At 34.6% G+C, this 21,704-nt stretch overlaps 1 protein-coding gene across 12 annotated transcripts in view; it reads left to right on the top strand.

Annotated features, from left to right (window-relative positions):
- Positions 1-21,704, top strand: part of ST7L (suppression of tumorigenicity 7 like) — an 88,312-nt gene that overhangs the window by 5,256 nt on the left and 61,352 nt on the right. For 9 of the 12 annotated variants that reach the window (XM_072769028.1, XM_072769024.1, XM_072769026.1 and 6 more), the window contains exons 3-6: positions 1,850-2,012; positions 4,312-4,366; positions 8,055-8,170; positions 15,153-15,231. In XM_072769028.1, the coding sequence (XP_072625129.1) occupies positions 1,850-2,012; positions 4,312-4,366; positions 8,055-8,170; positions 15,153-15,231 (413 nt within the window). Of the gene's footprint in view, positions 1-1,849; positions 2,013-2,418; positions 2,548-4,311; positions 4,367-6,625; positions 6,783-8,054; positions 8,171-15,152; positions 15,232-21,704 lie in introns of those variants that run through there. The other 3 variants (XM_072769036.1, XM_072769032.1, XM_072769037.1) reach the window with 3 other exon arrangements.

Genomic DNA, 21,704 nt, shown 5'->3' with positions numbered 1-21,704 from the left:
CCCTTACAATATCGGTGAGTTTTTATTAGCAAAAGTTATTATGTTTATAATTTTTTTTACTCCCTGAAATACGGAAGCTAGCTATACTGTTTGTGTTACTTCTATCTGAAGGGGTAGGGGACAGAGTGCTTGGGAGCTTGAAAAAAGCAATGAAGCCAGTTGTTTAGCTAATTATTACAAGTGAAAAGATTACTTTGAAAGGAAAACTCAGGATCCAATGGGAATGCATATAATACTGCTTTCTGTTCTGTTTAGTCAGGAAAGATTCCCTAAGTATCTGTCATTTAAGCTGAAACCCAGAAGAGCCAGGCAAAGGTAGTTGAGAATGCTAGTGTCCAAATATGAAACATTCATAGGCTAGAGATTTCTTTCTTTCTTTCTTCTTTCTTTCTTTCTTTCTTTCTTTCTTTCTTTCTTTCTTTCTTTCTTTCCTTCCTTCCTTCCTTCTTTCTTTCTTTCTTTCTTTCTTTCTTTCTTTCTTTCTTTCTTTTTTCTTTCTTTCTTCTTTCCTTCTTTCTTTTTTCTTTCCTTCTTTCTTTCTTTTTTCTTTCTTTTCTTTTCTTTTCTTTCTTTTTTTCTTTCTTTTCTTTCTTTTTTTCTTTCTTTCTTTTTTTCTTTCTTTCTTTTTTTCTTTCTTTCTTTCTTTCTTTCTTTCTTTCTTTCTTTCTTTCTTTTTCCTTCTTTCTCTTTCTCTTTCTTTCTTTCTTTTCTTTCTTTTCTTTCTTTCTCTCTAGCCCAACATAGGGGTAGTAAAACCTGGAGATCAAGAGTCGCACACTGTACTGACTGAACAAGCCAGACACTCCCACAGAGCATCTTTTGATTCATCTTTCATAACAGTGATAAACCATGAAAACATAAAGGAGTGAATATCCTGATTTTTAAATGTTTCAATATGAGAATCAGCCTCTTAACCTACATTAATTACACTGCCAAATATTGGAGTAATACTTCATTATTCAGAAGACACTTAGAGGGTATCCCTGGGTGGCTCAGCAGTTTAGCGCCTGCCTTCGGCCCAGGGCGTGATCCTGGAGTCCCGGGATCTAGTCCCACATCAAGCTCCCTGCACGGAGCCTGCTTCTCTCTCTGCCTGTGTCTCTGCCTCCTTCTCTCTGTGTCTCTCATGAATAAATAAATAAAATCTTAAAAAATAAATAAAATCTTAGAAAAACAAACCCCCCCCCAAAAAAAAAAAACAAAAACAAAAGGCACTTAGGATTCTTAACCATGTTTGATAGACAGGACTTTGGGGTCTGAGAGGCTAGAGATGGAGTGACTTAACCCGGAGCACACAGGTGAACTGGAAGCCAAATGTGGGTTCTCTAACTCTAGTCCAGTGGTTAATCCACCATGCTAGTTGTTTCAAAACTGTTTTTCTTCTAATTATGCTACAGATGGAATAAAATGACAATGTAACATAACAGAGTTAACTTATTTACAGATTAAATGCTCTTGCTGGTTTTTTGTTTAAATAATCTCAATACCCAATGTGGAGCTCAAACTCACAACCCAGAAACCAGCAGTCCCATGCTCTCTACCGACTGAGCCAGCCAGGTTCCCCTGTTTCTTGTTGTTGTTTAAATATTTAATTTACAGATATATTTCTTCTAGTTTTGCCTAAGGTTGTCTAAATTTTATAGCAAAGCTATAAAAAATGATTTTATTTTTGCCTGGCATGTGTTATTGGGGAAATCTTTTGTTTCTCTTTTTTTTTTTTTTGGAAGGAGAGTACATTTAAAACACTGAATTAAATGGGAACATCTTGAAAGAATGTTTTAATTTGATCTCATATATCTTCTGATAGTTCTATTTCTAGTTAAGCATTTTTTTTGTTTGTTTGTCATAGATATTTGAATGGTGGTACTTCCATAAGCATGGCACATCTTTTATTGAACAAGTATCTGTGAGCCATTTACGACCACTGATGGGAGCAACAGAAAGCAGCATTTCAGAGCCAGGTTCTCCTTCTAGCAACAGAGAAAGTGAAACCAGCAGACAGAATTTGTCAGGTGACTAATACGTTTTCAGAGCTGTATAGTTAAGATTATGTTTGTCTGGGGGAGATAGAAAACTCACAACATAGAGGTTTGTCTTTCATGTAAATATAGGTAATCTGCAGCTGATACAGAAAGCAATGATCATCAGTGACTCAGTCTCTCATTTTGTTAGCCTCCCATCCCCAAGTGAATTTTTTCCTTGTGGTCCAAGATAGTTGCTCTGGTTTATGCCATCATATCCACATTGCAATCAGCAGGAAGGAGACTAGGCCAGTAGTCTTTCTTTCCCACAGCAGCCAAGGATACTTCTCAGTGTGTTACATACTCTTTTCTCAACCCCACAGCAGCCAAGGATACTTCTCAGTGTGTTACATACTATTTCAGTTTGCTTCCTACTGGTCAGACCTCTGCCACATGGCCATAAGTACCTATAAGAAGCTAGAAATTGTAACTATTTTCTCAGCATACATATGCTCAGCTAATAACTGGGAGATCTTATTAGATAAAGGAGAGAACAGAGACAGCCATTTCTGCCAACATCACAAAGGTAGGAAATATACTTTTTATTCTCAACATATTTATAAAGCCATCAAAATCTCACTTATTCATATATAAATACTCCATTGTCACACTTTAATTGTAGGCTTTTCTTCTATATGTATCCAGTAATACAAGGTAGATATTATTAATGATGTGCAATTAGGAAAGTAAAAATTTGAAGGCCAGATAGAAGTGATATTTTTGGACTAATTAATTTAATATCAGCTAAATTCATATAGTAATAATGCAAATGACTTAATTACATAGAGTGCCATAATGTCTTGTTTGTTCAGTAAACATAACCACTAGAATTCTATTAGTTTAGTAGAAAAATACTGCCACATATTTTTAGATGTGGTCGGGAAAAATCTCTAAGAAAATGCCATTTAAGCTGAGCCCTGAAGCATGAGTTGTTGTTGACCAATAATAGTAGGGATGGAATTAGCAGCCATTCAAGAGTACAGAAAGGAATAATGGTACTTTTCCTACCCCTTTTCTTTTTTCCTCTTTCATAAAATAATTACAGAACTCCTGAGAATAAGACATATTAAGGTGAATATGACATAGATCTGTCTTCAACAACCTAGTTTAGTATGTAAATAATTATTACGACAATAATGCATTATATGGTCTTATTCCCTATTGTGAGATTGAGTATATTATTGCATACGGAGAGTGAAGACACTCCTTATCCTGCACTCTAGCCTAACTGGACTGTGTGATTTTTATGATACTTCTTCTCCTTAGAATGTTCTTTATCTGACAACCTTTTACTCATGATTTTATAATGATTTTACCAATTTTGTTTAAATGTCACCTCCTTTCTAAAGCCTTTTCTGATTTCCCCAGAGAAAAATTAATCACTTTCTTTTTTCTTCTCTTGAAACAAAATATATCTCTTTATTTATTCATTCATTCATTCATTCATTCATTCATTCATGAGAGACACAGAGAGAGATAGGCAGAGACACAGGCAGAGGGAGAGGCAGGCTCCATGCAGGGAGCCTGACGTGGAACTCATCCCAGGTCTTCAGGATCACAGCCTGGCCTGAACGCAGCGCTAAACCGCTGAGCCACCTGGGCTGCCCACAAAATATATCTCTACTATAGCACGTATCACACAGTATAGGTGGTAGTTTACATGACTGACTCTCATGTAACATTTCATTCATTTAAACAAGTTAGTTCCAAATGCCATGCTAAGCTCCAAGAATACAAAAATGCACTTGATCTTAGCCAAAAGGCCGAGAAGCCATCCAAGAATACAAAAATGAACAAAGTTGTAAGAGCTCATATATTATTTATTTATTTTTATTTATTTATTCATGAGACAGAGAGAGAAAGAGAGGCAGAGACACAGGCAGAGGGAGAAGCAGGCTCCATGCAGGGAGCCCAACGTGGGACTCTATCCCAGGTCTCCAGGATCACACCCCGGGCTGAAGGTGGCGCTAAACCACTGAGCCACCCGGGCTGCCCAAGAGCTCATATTTTAAAGGGAGAAACTAAAAACTAAATGGATAATCACATTGTGATATGTTAAGTGCTATAAGTGAATTATGAACTAAATGCTATAGAAATAGAAATAGAATAATTAGGGTTAGTTGTTTGCTGTGTGACAGCAGGGGTGATCCAGACCTTAGTCATCTTTGTGTTATTTGGCTAGCACTATGCATAGCATACAGTGACTATATAATAAATGTTGGTGAAATTAAGATTTAACTGCGGTTGATTAAGCTAACTCATTTCACTTTTTTCCCCCTTTGTTTTTTAGAATGCAAGGTATGGAGAAACCCTCTAAATCTTTTCAGAGGAGCAGAATATAGGAGGTATTACATTTTACTTTCAGTTTAATTATAGCATTAGTTTTGGAGTACAAGTATTATGGAAACATTTGTTTTTTTAAACACATCACAACCCTTCTAGTTGGAGAAACTGATATATAATAAGGTGAAATGATTAGCCCAAGCTCTAGTTGGCAACATCTTCACTGTATTTACTTTTATAATCCTGAGAAACATTGCTTCAAACCATATGTTTGTCATAATAGTAAGTATAAATTTGGCTCCTGGTTTTGGCAAAAAGCCTTTTCAGAGAATTCATGAGGTTAAGAAGTACAAATGTCAGCATATTCTTATGCATATATGCTCAATTTCAAAGTTTATTTGAGGACTCACTAGAAAATACCAATCTGAATGTGAATATGAACTCATTTGTGCAACAGTACAGGATACAGTAATTTTATATTGTATTTTATTTTTTAAAAAAAGATTTTTATTCATTTTAAGAGAGCAAGTGTGCGCACATGTGCATGGGGAGGGGCAGAGGCAGGGGGAGAGAATCTTAAGCTGACTCCATGCTGAGGGTGGAGCCCAGTGTGGGGCTTGATCTGGCAACCCTGAGATCATGACCTGAGCTGAAATCAAGAGTTGGTTGTTCAACCAACTGAGCCACCCAGGTGTGCCCCTTGTATTTTATATTGCCTTTTGCTAGCCACATTACTGTTTCCATTTCTCTTCTGGTTTTAACCCTAGATGAGAAAACAGCTTTTGACATTTAAGCCAAGGATACTTAATGAGGGCTGTGTTTTACCTGGAGGTAGACTGGGGCATGTTATTTAATTCACTGAACAAGAAACGTTAGGTGTCTACTATGTACAGCCACTGTGCAAAATGATGGGGATACAGGATCGAGCAATAATCTCTGTGCTTAAGGACTTGATAGTGTAGGATAGTAATATCCTGGGAAGGGACAGTTAGGTTTTTATGAGAAATGCCTTTAGTCTGTATTAAAGGATTCTGAAAGAAACAAGTCCTTGAACTTGTCACTTCATTTGTTGAAATAAAAATGTTTTAGGCTATTTCTTATTGTATTACAGTGTTTACTTCACACAGATATATAAAAGAACTATCTTAATACCAGGAATTTATATTTCTTTTTGAAGGGTTAGTTTCTCTTAATATAAAAGTCTCAATTGCATTGATAATCTATGTGTGGTTTTAGAAAGCTTGAAGTCCTATTGTAGTCAATCAACCTTTAGCAATTGTACAGTATGTAATTTCATTTGTTAGATTCATTTCAGTCTCTACTTTATGACCCAATTTTTGCTTTTACTGAGTCTTTTTTATTTGCTTCTAATTAAGCTCATTAATAATGTGTATTATATTTTTTAACTCCTTTAAATCATTTTGGGAATAATGTAGATTGTTAATAAATAGCTTTTTTACGAGTTTGGAATATGTAGCAAAACTATGCTAATTGAACAAGGATCTACTTTTTCTTTATGATAATTTCTCACAAAATAGCTTAAAAACTTTAACAATGCAACTTATACTATTAAATTAAAATCTTTTGTCATATACATATAAAATACTTACAATGTGCTTTTAAAATGCTTTTTTTGGACTTCAAAATGTATGCATATTCATTGTAGAAAATTGAAAAATGAAGAGATATATCAAAAAGAAGGTAAAAAAAATAATAAAGTAAAAATCACCTTTCCTAGCACCAAGTGATATCTGCTATTAGTATATTCATCCAGTATCCCTTCTATATGCATGTATAAAAACAAAACTGGGCATCATTATGTGTATATAATTTTATTTATTTATTTATTTATTTATTTATTTATTTATTTATTTAAGATTTTTGTTTATTCATGAGAGACAGAGAGAGAGAGACAGAGACATAGGCAGAGGGAGAAGCGGGCTCCCTGCAGGGAACCTGATGTGGGACTCTATCCCAGGACCCTAGGATCATGCCCTAAGCCAAGGCAGACACTCAACTGCTAAGCCACCCAGGTGCCCCTATTGATTTATTTTTAAAGATGTATTTATTCATGAGAGACTCAGAGAGAGGGGCAGAGACACAGGCAGAGGGAGAAGTAGCCTCCATGCAGGGAGCCCAATGTGGGATTTGATCCTGGGATATGGGATCACGCCCTGAGCTGAAGGCAGACACTCAACCACTGAGTCACCCAGGTGTCCCTGTATATAATTTTAGATCCTTTTTTTTTTAACCCAAAGTATGAATTTTCCACAGAATTTCTTCATACATGAATTGCCTTTTTTTTTTTTTTTTTTTTTTAGAAGGGGGAACAGAGAGGCAAAGAGAGGGGAGAGAGAGAATCATAAGCAGATGCTCCACTGGGTGTGGATGCTGACAGGGGGTTCAATCCCAGGACCCTGAGATTATGACCGAGACCAAGTCAAGAGTCGGATGCTTAAAGCCAACTGAGCCACCCAGGTGCCTCTTCATACATGAAATTTCTTCAAAAACATGATTTTTAATGGTTGTACTCTATTCTATTATATGGAGGTACCATACCTTTTTTTTTTTTTTTTTTAAGATTTTATTTATTCATGAGAGAGAGAGAGAGAGAGAGAGAGAGGGGCAGAGACACAGGCAGAGGGAGAAGCAGGCTCCATGCAGGGAGCCCCACGTGGGGCTCAGTCCCCGGTCTCCAGGATCACACCCTGGGCTGAAGGCGGCGCTAAACCGCTGAGCCACTGGGGCTGCCTGGAGGTACCATACCTTACCTACTGCTCCCTGTCTGGGTCACAGATTATGTTTCACAGTCAACATTTACACTAGAGGGGTATCATTATATATAAATATTTAGCCTATGATATTAAACGATGATTATTTCCTTAGGGCTGGTTTGTAGTACTGAGATTAGTTTTTTTATTTTTCCTCTGTGCTTTAATATATATTTTTTATTATGGATATTTTCAAAAATTAAAAAGTAGAGAGAATGGTATAATAGAATTCCACATACCCATCCCCTAGTTAGATATTTCTAAGACTCCTAATATATATTATCTAATTGATTTTTGCAAAGAGAAATGTAAATGTCAACTTACATTTATACCAGCATTATATGTGAGTCCATATTCCACCTCATCCTCAACAACATATATTTACCATTTGACAGATGAAAAGTAAAAATTTGTTAATTTAATTCACTATTTGTTAATTACAAATGAGATTAATGACCTTTAAAATGTACTTGTCAGTTTGTTAACTTGCTGTTAATTTTTGTGGGTTTGAGGGGGATATGAAAGTTTAAGTTTCTAATTTAGTAAAATTGGGAAAAAGTTTCTATTTGCTTCATGCTTTTAAAGCCCTTTACCATTTTGACATCTAGTAAAAGTCTACCTATGTTTTCTTATAGTTTTTTGTAGTTTTACTTTTAATAATTCTAATTCACTGAGAATTTAAGTATATTTATTTAATAAGGTAGGTATCTAAGTCAAATTGTTCTATCCCTTCATATCTAATTTAGAAGCACTAATAATCTGCCCTTTTCCCTTTTGATTTTTGATGTTTTATTGTCATTCTCTAAGTAGTTTATATAGGTTATCTCCTTTTTTTCTGATAAAAAGCTGAAATTGATAATTATAATCTGATAATCCTGAAATAGAATTTGTAGCAGTATCTTTTTGCACTTTAGTATCTGTTATACCAGGTAGATATGCTCTCATGTTCAATATACATATTTTCTGTGTTTTGGTAAAGATACACTTGGGTGACTGGTAAAGAGCCACTTACATACTATGACATGAATTTGTCAGCTCAGGATCATCAGACCTTTTTCACGTGTGACACGGACTTTTTACGTCCTTCAGACACAGGTATGTGTCATATCTGTTCATGGGGTAAACAGTGGTGATGAAAATTATCTTAAAAATTTTTTATAGTTACTTATACAAAGTTATTTGGCTTGAAGTTGTTTACATCATAGTTAAGAGACCCAGATTAGATTGAAACTAATTATGGAAAAAGAAACTAATTATGAATGTTATTACACTACCTATCCTTCTTATAAGAAGTTTATTTTATGAATGTATGAAATTGTTTCTTTTATTACTGAAAAAACCTTTTAGATCAAGTACAACTGCTCATGCAGAAAACAGTATATCCAGTTTGGCCTGGGAAATTAACACATGCAATTATACATAAAAGAAGAAGACAAAGTAACAAAGTATAAACATGGGAGCATGGCATGTAGATTAAAATGGAGTATATTTTATCACTGCTTAGATGGAAAACCCTGGGAAGACAAGAGCTGTGCACATTCCTTAAAGAGCATAGTTAAAAAAAAAGAAAAGAAAAAAAAAGAGGAAGTTAAAGAATGTACATAGTTCCTACATGGAATATTGTGATAATCAGGGCTCATTCTATACATAGTTTATTAGGGTACCATGTACCATTTATTAGGGTATCAGGTACTAATATTGCTGATATTAATAACAAAAAATGAAGTATATTTTATCCCAGTCATAAGCTAAAGGTGCATATAAAGTAGTGGAAGATCATAGAATTGTCTATGCTTAGGTCTCTTTAAGTCTTCTCTGTAGAAGACAGTATTGAGACTCTTAAATACATGATTAAAGACAGGGATCTTTATCACTATCCTTTTACTTTGAATGCCCTCTCATTTCTTATCTATCCTCCTACTTTCATGCTTCCTGCTTTTATCCTTAAAGATGCAAATTAAAGTCACATTCTGTAGGTACCCTTCTCTCAGAACTCCAGAGTGAAACACTTTCTTCTCTGCAGTACTGCAGTACTTAGTCCAAGGCTCACTGAAACAATTCTAGTTAATTTATTCAACCACAAACATTTACTTGTTAATTTTATCATGTTGCTTTAATGTTTATCTTCCCTAATAGGATGAGAAACTTTAAGAAAGCAGGGACTGTATTCTCATCATCTTTGAATCATTATTATCTAAGAGCACATTGCCTGGCATGCTGTAAATATTAATATTTATTTTTTGATGAAAGTATCAATGAATGACCTTGGTGTCACAGATGTCTTAAGCAATTTCACTAATAATAGCTAACACTTATATAGGACTTACCATGCACCAAGCACTGTTCTAAGCAATTTATATGAAGTACTGATTTAATCTTCCCAGTCATTTTATGAGATAGGTACTTTTATCAGCCTCAGAAATAAAGGAATGGAAAAAAGGAAGAAAGGAAGAAAAAGAGAAAGGGGAAAGAGAAGAAAGAAGGAAGGAAGGAAGGAAGGAAGGAAGGAAGGAAGGAAGGAAGGAAGGAAAAAGAAAAGAAAAAAGAAAAGAAAAGAAAAGAAAAAGAAAGAAAGAAAGAAAGAAAGAAAGAAAGAAAGAAAGAAAGAAAGAAAGAAAGAAAGAAAGAATAAATAGAGGCAAAAGGGAATCAAGTAACATGCCCTAAGTAACCTAGCTAATAAATGATAAAGCTGGATTTCAAATTCAGGTCTGACTTTTAACCCCACTATATTACTACTACTTCACCATTACTACTACTTTAGTCACCATAGTGATAGGCAAAAGAAAATCACCACTAGGGGTCTGAAAAATAGCTTGTTTTTCAGCTTTGAAGTGAATTCTTTGTGATCTGTATCTATTGGACTAAATATACTAAGTGTGGGTGATAGCAGGAAATCCAAGGATCTTTGGAATGGTTACATAAAGGGTTTACTTGCAAATAGGAAAAGGAATAGTTTTATGTTTATATGCTTAGTGTTTATATTAATGGCAAAACTGTTGGATTGGGGAAATAACAGAAATGGAAATTAGTATGTTATGTTAACTTTAAGGACTAAAGTTGACCCTAAAGGTGACTCTAGAAATTAAGGGACCACTTCCTTATCACAAACAGAATTGCAGATATTGGTGAGCTTTTCAAATAGCAACCATGGCTGTCCACTAATGCTGTACTCTTATTTCTTTTTTAAAGATTTTATTTATTTATTTATTTATTTATTTATTTATTTATTTATTTATTTATTTGAGACGGGGGGGGGGGGTGGAGAGAGAGAGGCAGAAAAATAGGCAGAGGGAGAAACAGGCTCCATGTAGGGAGCCTGATGTGGGACTGGATCCCAGGTCTCCAGGATCACTCCCTGGGCTGAAGGCAGTGCTAAACCGTTGAGCCACCAGGCTGCCCTAATGCTGTACTCTTAAAACATTTGTGTTCACATACCTCCTAAAGGAATTTTGAAAAATGATGTATCCCTTTCAAATATTTTTAACTTGACATCATAAGATTAAATTATTGCAAAGAATATGATTTTTAACATGTTGAAGGCTGTTAAAAATGAAACTAGAATACCTTATATTTGAATGTATTTCAAGGAATCCAATGACTTGATACCCCATTATCCACTGAAAAAGACATCAATTAATACTCTTTAGCAGTAGTAAATTTTATGTAAGTCTTTTTTCTTCTTGAACTCATCCATTTCCCACCCCTATTTGATTTTATTATAATTATTATATACTTGAGAGCCTTTATCAATGTTTTTCCACAATAATTTTTTTTGGGTATAAGTTTTTTAGAATTTTAATTTCCTTTGATCATAAGGTTCTAAATGGTACCATGCACTTTAAACTTTAATTATATTTTTCTCAAATCCTTGGAACTACGTATTTGGCTATTTCAGCTGTGGAAAATGTCCTCCATATAACCTAATTGACAGGGTAAGTTCTCATTTAATTCTGTCAACCAGATCAGACCAACTTTCTTTCTTTCTTTTTTTTTTTTCAGACCAACTTTCTGACAGAAAAGTCTGGCTTCAGTTTTCAGGTCAAACATGTTAACATGCATCCCTATGGCAACCATTTCTCTTCTGAATTTAGATTCTAAGATAGAAAGATAGATAACTCTTAGAGCTTTACCTAGAGCCTATCACTTGGCCAAAAGAAGATTCCACCCCCTTTATTATTCTATACTTGTGCCCCCTTTGCCTTGCTATGAGGGGACTTTCTGTTAGGAGCAGCACATTCTTTGATATAAGGGGGAAGGGATGCTGATAAATGGAACTAATAAAAATTGTTATCACTCCCTTTCCACACTACAATATACTTGAATTCAAAGCATCCAGGGGCCAGAATAATCTTATTTCTGATGCCGAGCTTCACAGTTAAATAAAAGGAATTCCTATTATAGATGCCTTGACAAAAAATGACTGCCCCCAGACCCAAACTTTGAATTGCCCTTTTGGCATTTGGAGACTTTTTACACTCTAGGGAATGTACCTTGGAAAGATTTAGGATGGATGAGAAGTAAGTGTTTTTTTCTGTAAAGTAGAAGAAGGGAATCTATTTTGGGGGGTGGGGAAGCAGATGTTGAGTAGGAGAGGGAAACCAGTACAATGCATAGAACAATCAGAAGAACATTCTTCCAAGTAGATCAGTCCTTGGAAAGAGCAAATAAAAAAGTTGAGGCTTTATAAATTGGTTCTCTTAAAACCACACATACTATTTTGGTCCTTCCAAAGTCTCATGTACTTCTAGAGTTATGCATAATTCCAGCTAAATACTGAGCTCAAGGACAGACTTTATCTGTAAATTGATCCATATTGATCTTTTCAGACACTTACATAAAGGTTAATGATTATATCTGTAGTTTTGTAGTAAAAAATGTGTACATATGTGTGATGTGACAAATTTCTCTTGATTGTCATTAGTTACTAAGTTAGTAGATTCTATTCTCATCTTACTGATTTATTTATTTAAGACAGAAAACAAACATATCTTTAGGGCCAGCCAGCAGTGTTCTGTTGTGGTTTTTTTTTTCTTAAGATTTTATTTTTAAATAATCTCTATACTCAGTGTGGGGCTCAAACTCACAACCCTGAGATCAAGAGGTTCATGCTCTACTAACTGAGCTGGACAGGCGCCCCTGGCCAGTGGTGACTTTTGAATAATTTGTTTTCATGGTATTTTCTCTTCAACAGGTAAGAATCAGGAGATTTGACATTAAAACCCAGATTTACACTTTTTGAAAGTTGGAAAATATGGTAAAACTGGACCTGCGTGTACACCTTGCAAATATCAGTTAGACCTGTGACTCCCTCCTTTAGATAGTGCACATACTTTTAGTTTACACATTTATGTTTTCTGCTTGGTCTTTGTAGGCATCTACATTTATAATCCCTGATCTTGGGATTGGTTGTTTTCTTTTCTGCTTATTAGCATATTGGAATTTTTAAAAATATTTTATTTATTTATTCATGAGAGACAGAGAGAGGCAGAGACACAGGCAGAGGGAGAAGCAGGTTCCATGCAGGGAGCCTGATGTGGGACTCGATCCCAGGACCCCGGGATCATGCCCTGAGCTCAAGGCAGACTCTCAACCAATGAGCCACCCAGGCATCCCAGGATATTGGAATATTATTTAACTTTAAAAAATAGATAGATTTGATTGAATTGTGTTATTTTTTTAAGCATATCAAGAGCTCCTAAAGAGGACAGTTGAGCAGCTCTTTCTGCCCATGAGTCTTTGATAAAACCACTTTTTTGCATCAGAAAAAAGAGGACAGTTGAATACTAAATCAGCATTTTCCTTTAACTTATTTCTAAGCCTTGTTTTAGAAAGAAATATAAGTTTTTCTTCTTGAAGTTTATTTCCCCTTTCCCCTTTGGCTTGGAACTGCATTGGTTTTGAGGATTAATCTTGAAAGTGTGGATAGAGCAGTTGAAAACCAAAGAATACAATTAAGAAAAAAATACATAAACGTGGATTAGATGACCTTACTAGAAATAAAAGAAATGGAAATGAAGATGTTATAGTTTCCATGCATTAAATAAGCAAAGATTGATACCACTCAGTGTTGCTAAGTAAGGAAATAGTCACTCTTCTCCACTGCCTGAAAGAATGTAAATTAATAGTCTTATTAAGAAGAATTTGGGGGATCCCTGGGTGGCGCAGTGGTTTGGCGCCTGCCTTTGGCCCGGGGCGCGATCCTGGAGACCCCGGATCGAATCCCACGTCGGGCTCCCTGCATGGAGCCTGCTTCTCCCTCTGCCTGTGTCTCTGCCTCTCTGTCTCTCTCTGTGTAACTATCATGAATAAATAAATAAAATCTTTAAAAAAAAAAAAAAAAGAAGAATTTGGGAGGTTATCCAAAATCTTTTAAAAGATGCATACATTCTAATCAACCATTCTACTTCTAGAAAGAAATTATTTGGTCAAGTATGCAAAAGTAGATGTTGAAAGATGGTTATTATAGCATTCCTATAATTAGCAAACAATTTGATGTATCGTAATAATGTAAGAGAATTGCTTAAATAAATTCTGAGAGATACTTAATATGCTAGAATACCAAATAACCATTTAAAATGTTGATGAACGTGGATGGAACTGGAGGGTATTATGCTGAGTGAAGTAAGTCAGTCGGAGAAGGACAAACATTATATGTTCTCATTCATTTGGGGAATATAAATAATAGTGAAAGGGAAAATAAGGGAAGGGAGAAGAAATGTGTGGGAAATATCAGAAACGGAGACAGAACGTAAAGACTGCTAACTCTGGGAAACGAACTAGGGGTGGTAGAAGGGGAGGAGGGCGGGGGGTGGGAGTGAATGGGTGACGGGCACTGGGTGTTATTCTGTATGTTAGTAAATTGAACACCAATAAAAATAAATAAATAAAAATAAAAATAAAAATAAAAAAAATAAATAAAATTACATTGAGCTGAAAAAAAAAATAAAAAAATAAAATGTTGATGAAAATTTCAGTTTCCAAATTTGACTTTAAATATCATGTAACTTAAAGAAGAAAGCCCCATCATTAAAATTGGCAAGTCTAATATTCTTTAGTTTTCTGCAACTTTTAATGTTTGAGCAAAACCCTATTCATTACCTGGTTATTATCAGATGGTTGCTGACTTGCATCAATTTGTCAAGTTCAGGAAGCATTTACTGTCAGACAGCTGGTGACATGTTTGATATGAGAAATGTATTTTTGTTACACAAGTAGAATATATTGTCTTCTTTTCTAAGCCAAGACTAATATTTTGTTTCCAAAGGAAAACTCAAACATTTTCCACATTATTCTTGCTGGACAGTTGTAGGTTTTGTTCCAAAAGCAACATTCATAGATTGTCTGTTTTTCTTATCAAACTTGAGATAGGCCAGATAGTTTCATGAATCTGCTTTGTTTGTTTAATTTTTAAGAAACTTATTATTTAGTATGAAATTTTATTTAGAATTTATTAGTATGAAATTTTCATTTTGGTACAGTACTTGGTAGCAAAACTAATATTCTTATTCTAGAGAGATTTTAATTTATGCTTTTGTTGAATCTTGATAGAAACTGACATTTTCCAGAAGTGTACTATATTCTAAATTAATTCCTTTTCCTACCTATAATTTTATACAGAATGCAAATTCAAGAATTCTTCTTGGATTGAATCATTGATTAGACAAAGACTTTGTTTTTAAGTGTTTTTATATTTTTAGCAGTTCCATAGACCCTTTTCAAAGTGATAAAAGAACTAGAATATTTCATATTGGTTATAATTTGATGTCACCCAAATTTAATATGCATTTAGAAATATAAATGTTCATGTATAATAATGGTGCAATTAACTGGATTAAATATCTTATATGTTAAAAAATCAGAGAAAGAATATATTTTTCTTATGTGAGACGCTTCCAAATTTAATGTAAATTTCTCATAAGATTAATGTGAACTAACACTCCAGTTTCTTGTTTCTTATATTTAAGAACATGTTATTTAAATCTTTGTTTACTCTCCTAGCTCATTCTTCATACGTTTTGCGTGAGATTATTTATGTTTACCATCTCATTTACTTTTTGAAATATTTTTCCTACAGTTATGCAGAAGGCATGGAGGGAAAGAAATCCTCCAGCTCGAATCAAAGCAGCCTATCAAGCTTTAGAATTAAACAATGAGTAAGTTTGAAATATACGGAAAGTAAGTTTGTTTTGAGGGAAACTCAGACAAATGATTTTATGTTATCTTTTGTCTCTTTCTAAGACACTTGGAGTCATTAGCAGGCCCTTTTCTTTTTTTTGTATACTTGAGACAAATTTTGCAGTATTCATGGACATCTGTACTTTGCTCCTGAAATTATGAACTTATCTGTGCTTTTGAATAGAATTTATCCTAGAGATACTTTTTAAAATTCAGAATGCTTATCTAATTGGTGATAATTCTTGAGAGTTAAAAACTACTAAAATACTTATGCCACCTTTTTTAAATTTTGTTTTTCATTTAAATCATTCATTTAAAGCATTTATTCTGTCCTGAGAACTTTAGTTGCTAATGGGTTCGGAGGCATGCGAAGAGGATTCAAAATAAGTAGAATGTAGCTCTAACTTTTTTTTCCACTGTTGAGCATTTACTTTTCATAGCTCTTTGTATCAATTCTATATTTTGAAAAGGCAAAATGTAAAATCATAAGTTAATATTTAAATACAACAGATCAATAAATATTAATCTGATACTAAATAAATGCCAAGAGTGAAAGTATGGCCCCAGTTGGGGTTAATCAAGGAATGCTTCCTGAATGATGTGAATTTAGCATTGTCCCCTGTATCCTTTAACAACACCACCCCCCAAGATATATTATTATTATTATGAAGACTTTCCTAAGGTGGAGAAAAATCATAAATTATTATGAAGACTTTCCTAAGGTGGAGATATATTATCATTATTATGAAGACTTTCCTAAGGTGGAGCAGTGTAGGGAACTCCCAAAGCCGTGTATCAACTTTATTGAAACTCTGGAAACTAATTAAAAGATTATATCATCCTAGAGAATGCTTAATCAATTTGAAAAGCAGCCAAATTTCTGTAAGAGAGCTTTGTTTTTGTCTTCTTAACTTAACACTGGTCCCATCCCCACTCCTTTCCTCAGTAGCAGCCTTGAAGTCAAAAGTCTGCATTGTGGGTATAGGTTCCTGCTACCAGAGGAAATGGAATGGATCTTACTCTTAAAGATTTGTGCTTGTTTATTTTGACCTTTCTGGTAGCTCTCTGAAGGACCAGCTCAAAGGGCCTGCCTTTATTTGGGTTAATTCAGAATTTTCCCTCCATTGACTCAGCTACACTCCGGGGGCATTGTTGAAAACATTGAAAGGCAAATGCACTAGTCCCTGCTGCCCTGGGGCAAGGGATACAGCTGGGGTAAACAATAGACAAACCGGAAAGCTTGAGAGGAAAGGCTGAGGAATGAGATATTTTGGGGAAAAGGGTTTGAAAAACTCACATATTTCTGGGAATCTGAGTCGTCCCACACACACTCAGGGTTGGGCACATGCTCAGAAGAAGCTTAAGAGGACCTGAGCTCTTATGTCTGTCTAAATTTCAGGTTCTACACAAAGTAAAGGCTAAGGCAGAGTTGTAAACGGCCTGTTGAAGGTGTGCCCCAATACACACATACAGCTCATCTGCAAAGCCATGTGTTTTTGTTTTGTTTTTGGTTCCAGGTGTTTAAGGCAATCTATCAAATCACTGGTTGATGCATAAAGCTAAAGGAGTAGAGGCTTCAGTAGTTACATATGATAATGAATACAAACTTTAGAAAATTAGTTCAGAAAGTCATTAAACAAATAACTAAAACAAGCCATGGGGAGGAGGGGGGAATCTAATTGCTAGAGTTACTACATTATAATCTTCAAAATTTGCATTTTTTAAAAAATATTTTATTTATTCATGAGAGACGGAGAGAGAGACAGAAGCAGAGACACAGTCAGAGGGGGAAAGCAGGCCCCTTGCAGAGAGCCCGATGTGGGACTCGATCCCGGGACTCCAGGATTATGCCCTGGCCCAAAGTTGGGTGCTAAACCACTGAGCCACACAGGCGTCCCAAAATTTGCATTTTTAAGCAAAAAAGTGTATGAGACATACAAAGAAACAAAATATGCCCGATACACAGAAAAAAAAAAGGAAATGGATGAAGACTGTCTTCAAGGAAGTCCTCAAGACTGGACTTTCTAGACAAAAACTTTAAGTCAAATATTTTAAATATGGTCAAAAAGGTAAAGGAAGTTATGTACAAAAAACAACAAAAAGAAGTCATGAGAAGAATATCTCACCCTTAGAGAATATCACTAAAGATCTAGAATCTAGAAAGAAATCTAGGGAAAAAATTTAGAAATCTAGAAATAAAGATCAAGAATCTCAGTGAACCCCAAGTAAGATATAATCAAAGACATTAGAGAATATCAGTAAAGCTCTAAAAAGAAATCTAGGAAAAAAATTTAGAAATAAATCTAGAAATAAAGATCAAGAAGCTCTGTGAACCCCAAGTAAGTTATAATCAAAGACATCCACGATGTGACACAGTATAATCAAGCTTTCAAAAACCAAGGACAAGTGGAGACTCCTGAAAGCAGCAAGAGAAAAGTGACTCATGGTGAATGAGGGATCCTCAATAAGATTAACAACTAAGTTCTCATCAGAAACCATAGAAGCCAGAGGAGAGTGGGATGACAAAGTCAAAATTCTGAAAAAAAAGAGAACTGTCAACTAAGGATTCCTTATCTAACAGACCTCTCCTTCAAAAATGAAGGAGAAATTAAGCATTCCCAGGTAAACAGAAACTGAGAGAGTTCATTGTTAGTAGACCTATATTATAAGAAATGCTAAAAGGAATTTTTCAGGGTGAAATAAAAGAATACTAGACAGTCTTGACTTCACACAAAGCAATAAAGAATACCAGTAAAAAAAATAATTACATATACAAATATAAAATTTAATGTATTTTGGGTTTGCAATTCTTTTTTTCAATATAGTTTAAAAGACAACAATGTAAAACAATACTTATAAATCTATATTGATGGACATGTAGTTTATAAAAATGTAATTTATGACAACAACATGGGGTGTAGGGAACAGGGAAGAGCTATAGAGGAGCAAAGTTTTGTATACTATTGAAACTAAGTTGGTATTAATTGGAACTAGATTGCTGTAAATTAAGATTTTAAGTATAATTGGGGGCAGCCTGGGTGGCTCAGGGGTTTAGTGCCTGCCTTCAGCCCAGGGCCTGATCCTGGAGACCCGGGATCGAGTCCCACGTCGGGCTCCCTGCATGGAGCCTGCTTCTCCCTCTGCCTGTGTCTCTGCCTCTTTCTCTCTCTCTCTGTGTCTCTCATGAATAAATAAATAAAATATTAAAAAAAAAAGATTTTAAGTATAATTGGTAATTGTTAACCACTAAGAAATAACTAAAAAATATGTAGTAAAAGATGTGAGAAGGTAATCAAAATGATATACTAGAAAATACCTAACACAAGTACTGCAGAAAATAAGGACAAAAAAGGACATATAGAAAAATAGCAGAAATAAATCCTTCCTTATTAATTACTTAGATGTAAGTAGATTAAACTCTACAGATAAAGGCATTGATTGGCAGAGTGGATTTAAAAAACAGTTCAACTATATGTTGTCTATAAGAAACTCCTCTTAGAGACAAAGAAGTAGGAAGTAAAAGTATGGAAAAAGATATTCCACGGAAATAGTAACCAAAAGAGAGATGCAGTGGCTAAACTAATATCAGACAAAATAGACTTAAACACACAAAAAAATTTGACATTTATTTATTTGGGAAAGAGAGGGCAAGGGAAGGCGCAGAGGGGGGAGAGGGACAAGCAGGCTCTCTGCTGAGCATGGGGACAACACAGGGCTCAATCTCACAACCCTGATCATGACCTGAGCTGAAATCAAGAGCTGGACTCTCAACTGACTAAGCTACCCAGACACCCTGACAAAATTTTTGTAATGCAATTACATTATATAATGATAAAAGAGGTTCAATTCATCAAGAAGATACAACAATTATAAACTTATATGCATTTAATAACAGAGACCCAGAATATATGAATCAAAAACTGACAATTGAAAGTAGGAATAGATAGTTCAACGGTAATAGTTGGAAACTTCAACATACCATTTGAATAATGGATAGAATAATCAGACAAAAGATACACAGTGAAGTGGAAGACTTGAACCAACACTATAAACTAGACCTAACAGACATCCATATAGCACTCTATCCAACAACAGAAGAGTATACATTCTTCTCAAGTGTACGTGGAACATTCTCTAGGATATATCACATATTACAATATAAAGAATTCTCAGTAAATTTCAAAAGATGGAAATTATATAAACTATTTACTGCAACCAAAATGGAATAATATTAGAAATCAGAAGGAAATATGGAAATTTCACAATATTGGGATAAATGGAAGTTAGACAAGACTCTTAATGAGTCAAAGAAGAAATCATAAGGAAAAATTAGAAAATACTTTGAGATGAGTAAAAATGAAAGTACAACATACCAAAACTTTTGAGATAGAGAAAGCAGTGCTCAGAAGAAACTAAACACGTTAATAAGGAAAAAAATCTCCATCAGGAACTTAAACTTTATACCTTAAGAAACTAGAAAATGAAGACCCAACTATACTAGAAGTGAAAGGCAGTAATAGATATTAGAGGGAAATAAACAAAATAGAGAATAGAAAACAATAGAATCAATGAGACAAAGGCTGGTTTTTTAAAAGATCAACAAAATTGATAAACTTTTAGCTAGATTCACCAATTAAAAGAAAGAAAAGACTCAGATTACTGAAATTAAGAATGAAACTGGGAGCATTACTACTGACCTTAAAAGCAGAATACAGTGAACTATTATATTTCTCCAAATTAGATAAATAAAATGGACAAGTTTCTAGCAACACACTACAAAAACTGCCTCAAGAAAAAGTAGAAAATCTGAGTAGACCTATACTAAGAGATGGAATCAGTAATTTAAAAATATCCAAAGAAAACCCAGTACAAGATCCTTTCACTTGCAAATGCTACCAAGCACTAGAAGAATTAACACCAGTCCTTCTTAAGCTCTCCAGAGAACTCATTCTGTGAAGCAATATTACGCTCATATCAAAACCAAAGACATCACCAGAAACAAAAATCATAGACTAATGTCTATGTATTATGAATAAAGATGCAGAAATCCTCAACAAAATACCAGCATAGCAAATCCAGCACCATATTAGAATTATGGACCGTGAACAGTGGGATTTGTCCCAAGAAAGCAAGGGTGGTTTAATATATAAAAATCAGTCAATGTAAATAAAAAAAAAATCAGTCAATGTAAGATACCACCACATTAATAGAAAAAAGAACAAGAACCACATGATCATCTCTATTGATGCAGAAAAGCTATTTGACAAAATCCTACACTATTTTATGATAAAAACACTAAAAAGTCAAAAAGGAATTGAAGGAAACTTTCTCAAATTGATAAAGAGCATCTGTGAAAAACCCTTAACTAACTACATATTTACAGATGAAAAACAGTAAAGGTTTCTTTCAAAGCTCAAGAATAAGATAAGGGCATCTGTTTTTGCCACTTCTACTTAACATTATACTGGAAGTGCTATCCAGGCAATTTGGCAAGAAGAGGGGGGGAAATGACTTCCAAATCTGAAAGGAAAAAGTAAAACTGTCTTTATTCACATATTACATGATCTTATGTATAGAAAATCTCATTGAATCTGAACACAAAACCGTTAGAGCTAGCAGAAGAGTTCAACAAAGTTACTGTCCACAGGACATATAGAAAACAAATAGGAAAATAGCAGAAGCTAGTCCTTCCTTGTATCTGTTGTACATCTATACACTAATAGTGGACAATCTGAAAAAGAAATTTAAAAAACAATTCCACTTACAATAGCATCAAAAATGTTAAAATACCAGGATCCCTGGGTGACGCAGTGGTTTGGCGCCTGCCTTTGGCCCAGGGCGCAATCCTGGAGACCCGGGATCGAATCCCACGTCAGACTCCCGGTGCATGGAGCCTGCTTCTCCCTCTGCCGGTGTCTCTGCCTCTCTCTCTCTCTCTCTCTCTGTGTGACTATCATAAATAAATAAAAATTTTTAAAAAATGTTAAAATACCTAAATTTAACCAAGGAGTGCAAGACTTATACACTAAAAATGATAAAGTATTGTTGAAAAAGTTAAAGAATACTTAAATAAATGTAAAGGTATCCCATGCTCATGAATTGGAATACTTGATATTGTTAAGATGGAAGCTCAGGATCTACAAGATCCTCAAGTTGATTTACAAATTCATTGCAATCCCTATCAAAGTTTCAGTTGTCCTTGTTACAAAATAGACAAGCTGATCCTAAAATTCACATTGAATTACAAGAGCCCTCAAACAGCCAACACAACCTTGAAAAAACAAAATCGGAGAACTCACTTCCTGATTTCAAAACTAACTGTGAAGCTACAGAAATTAAATCACAGAGACAGACATCTAGATAGATGGAATCAAGTTGTACGTCCAGAAATAAACCCATGCATTTATGGCCAATTGATTTTTTTTTAAAAGATTCATTTATTTAAGAGAAA

Source organism: Canis lupus, chromosome 12 (assembly GCF_048164855.1).
Source record: "Canis lupus baileyi chromosome 12, mCanLup2.hap1, whole genome shotgun sequence".
Taxonomy (NCBI): domain Eukaryota; kingdom Metazoa; phylum Chordata; class Mammalia; order Carnivora; family Canidae; genus Canis; species Canis lupus.
This window is presented reverse-complemented; position numbering and strand designations above follow the sequence as displayed.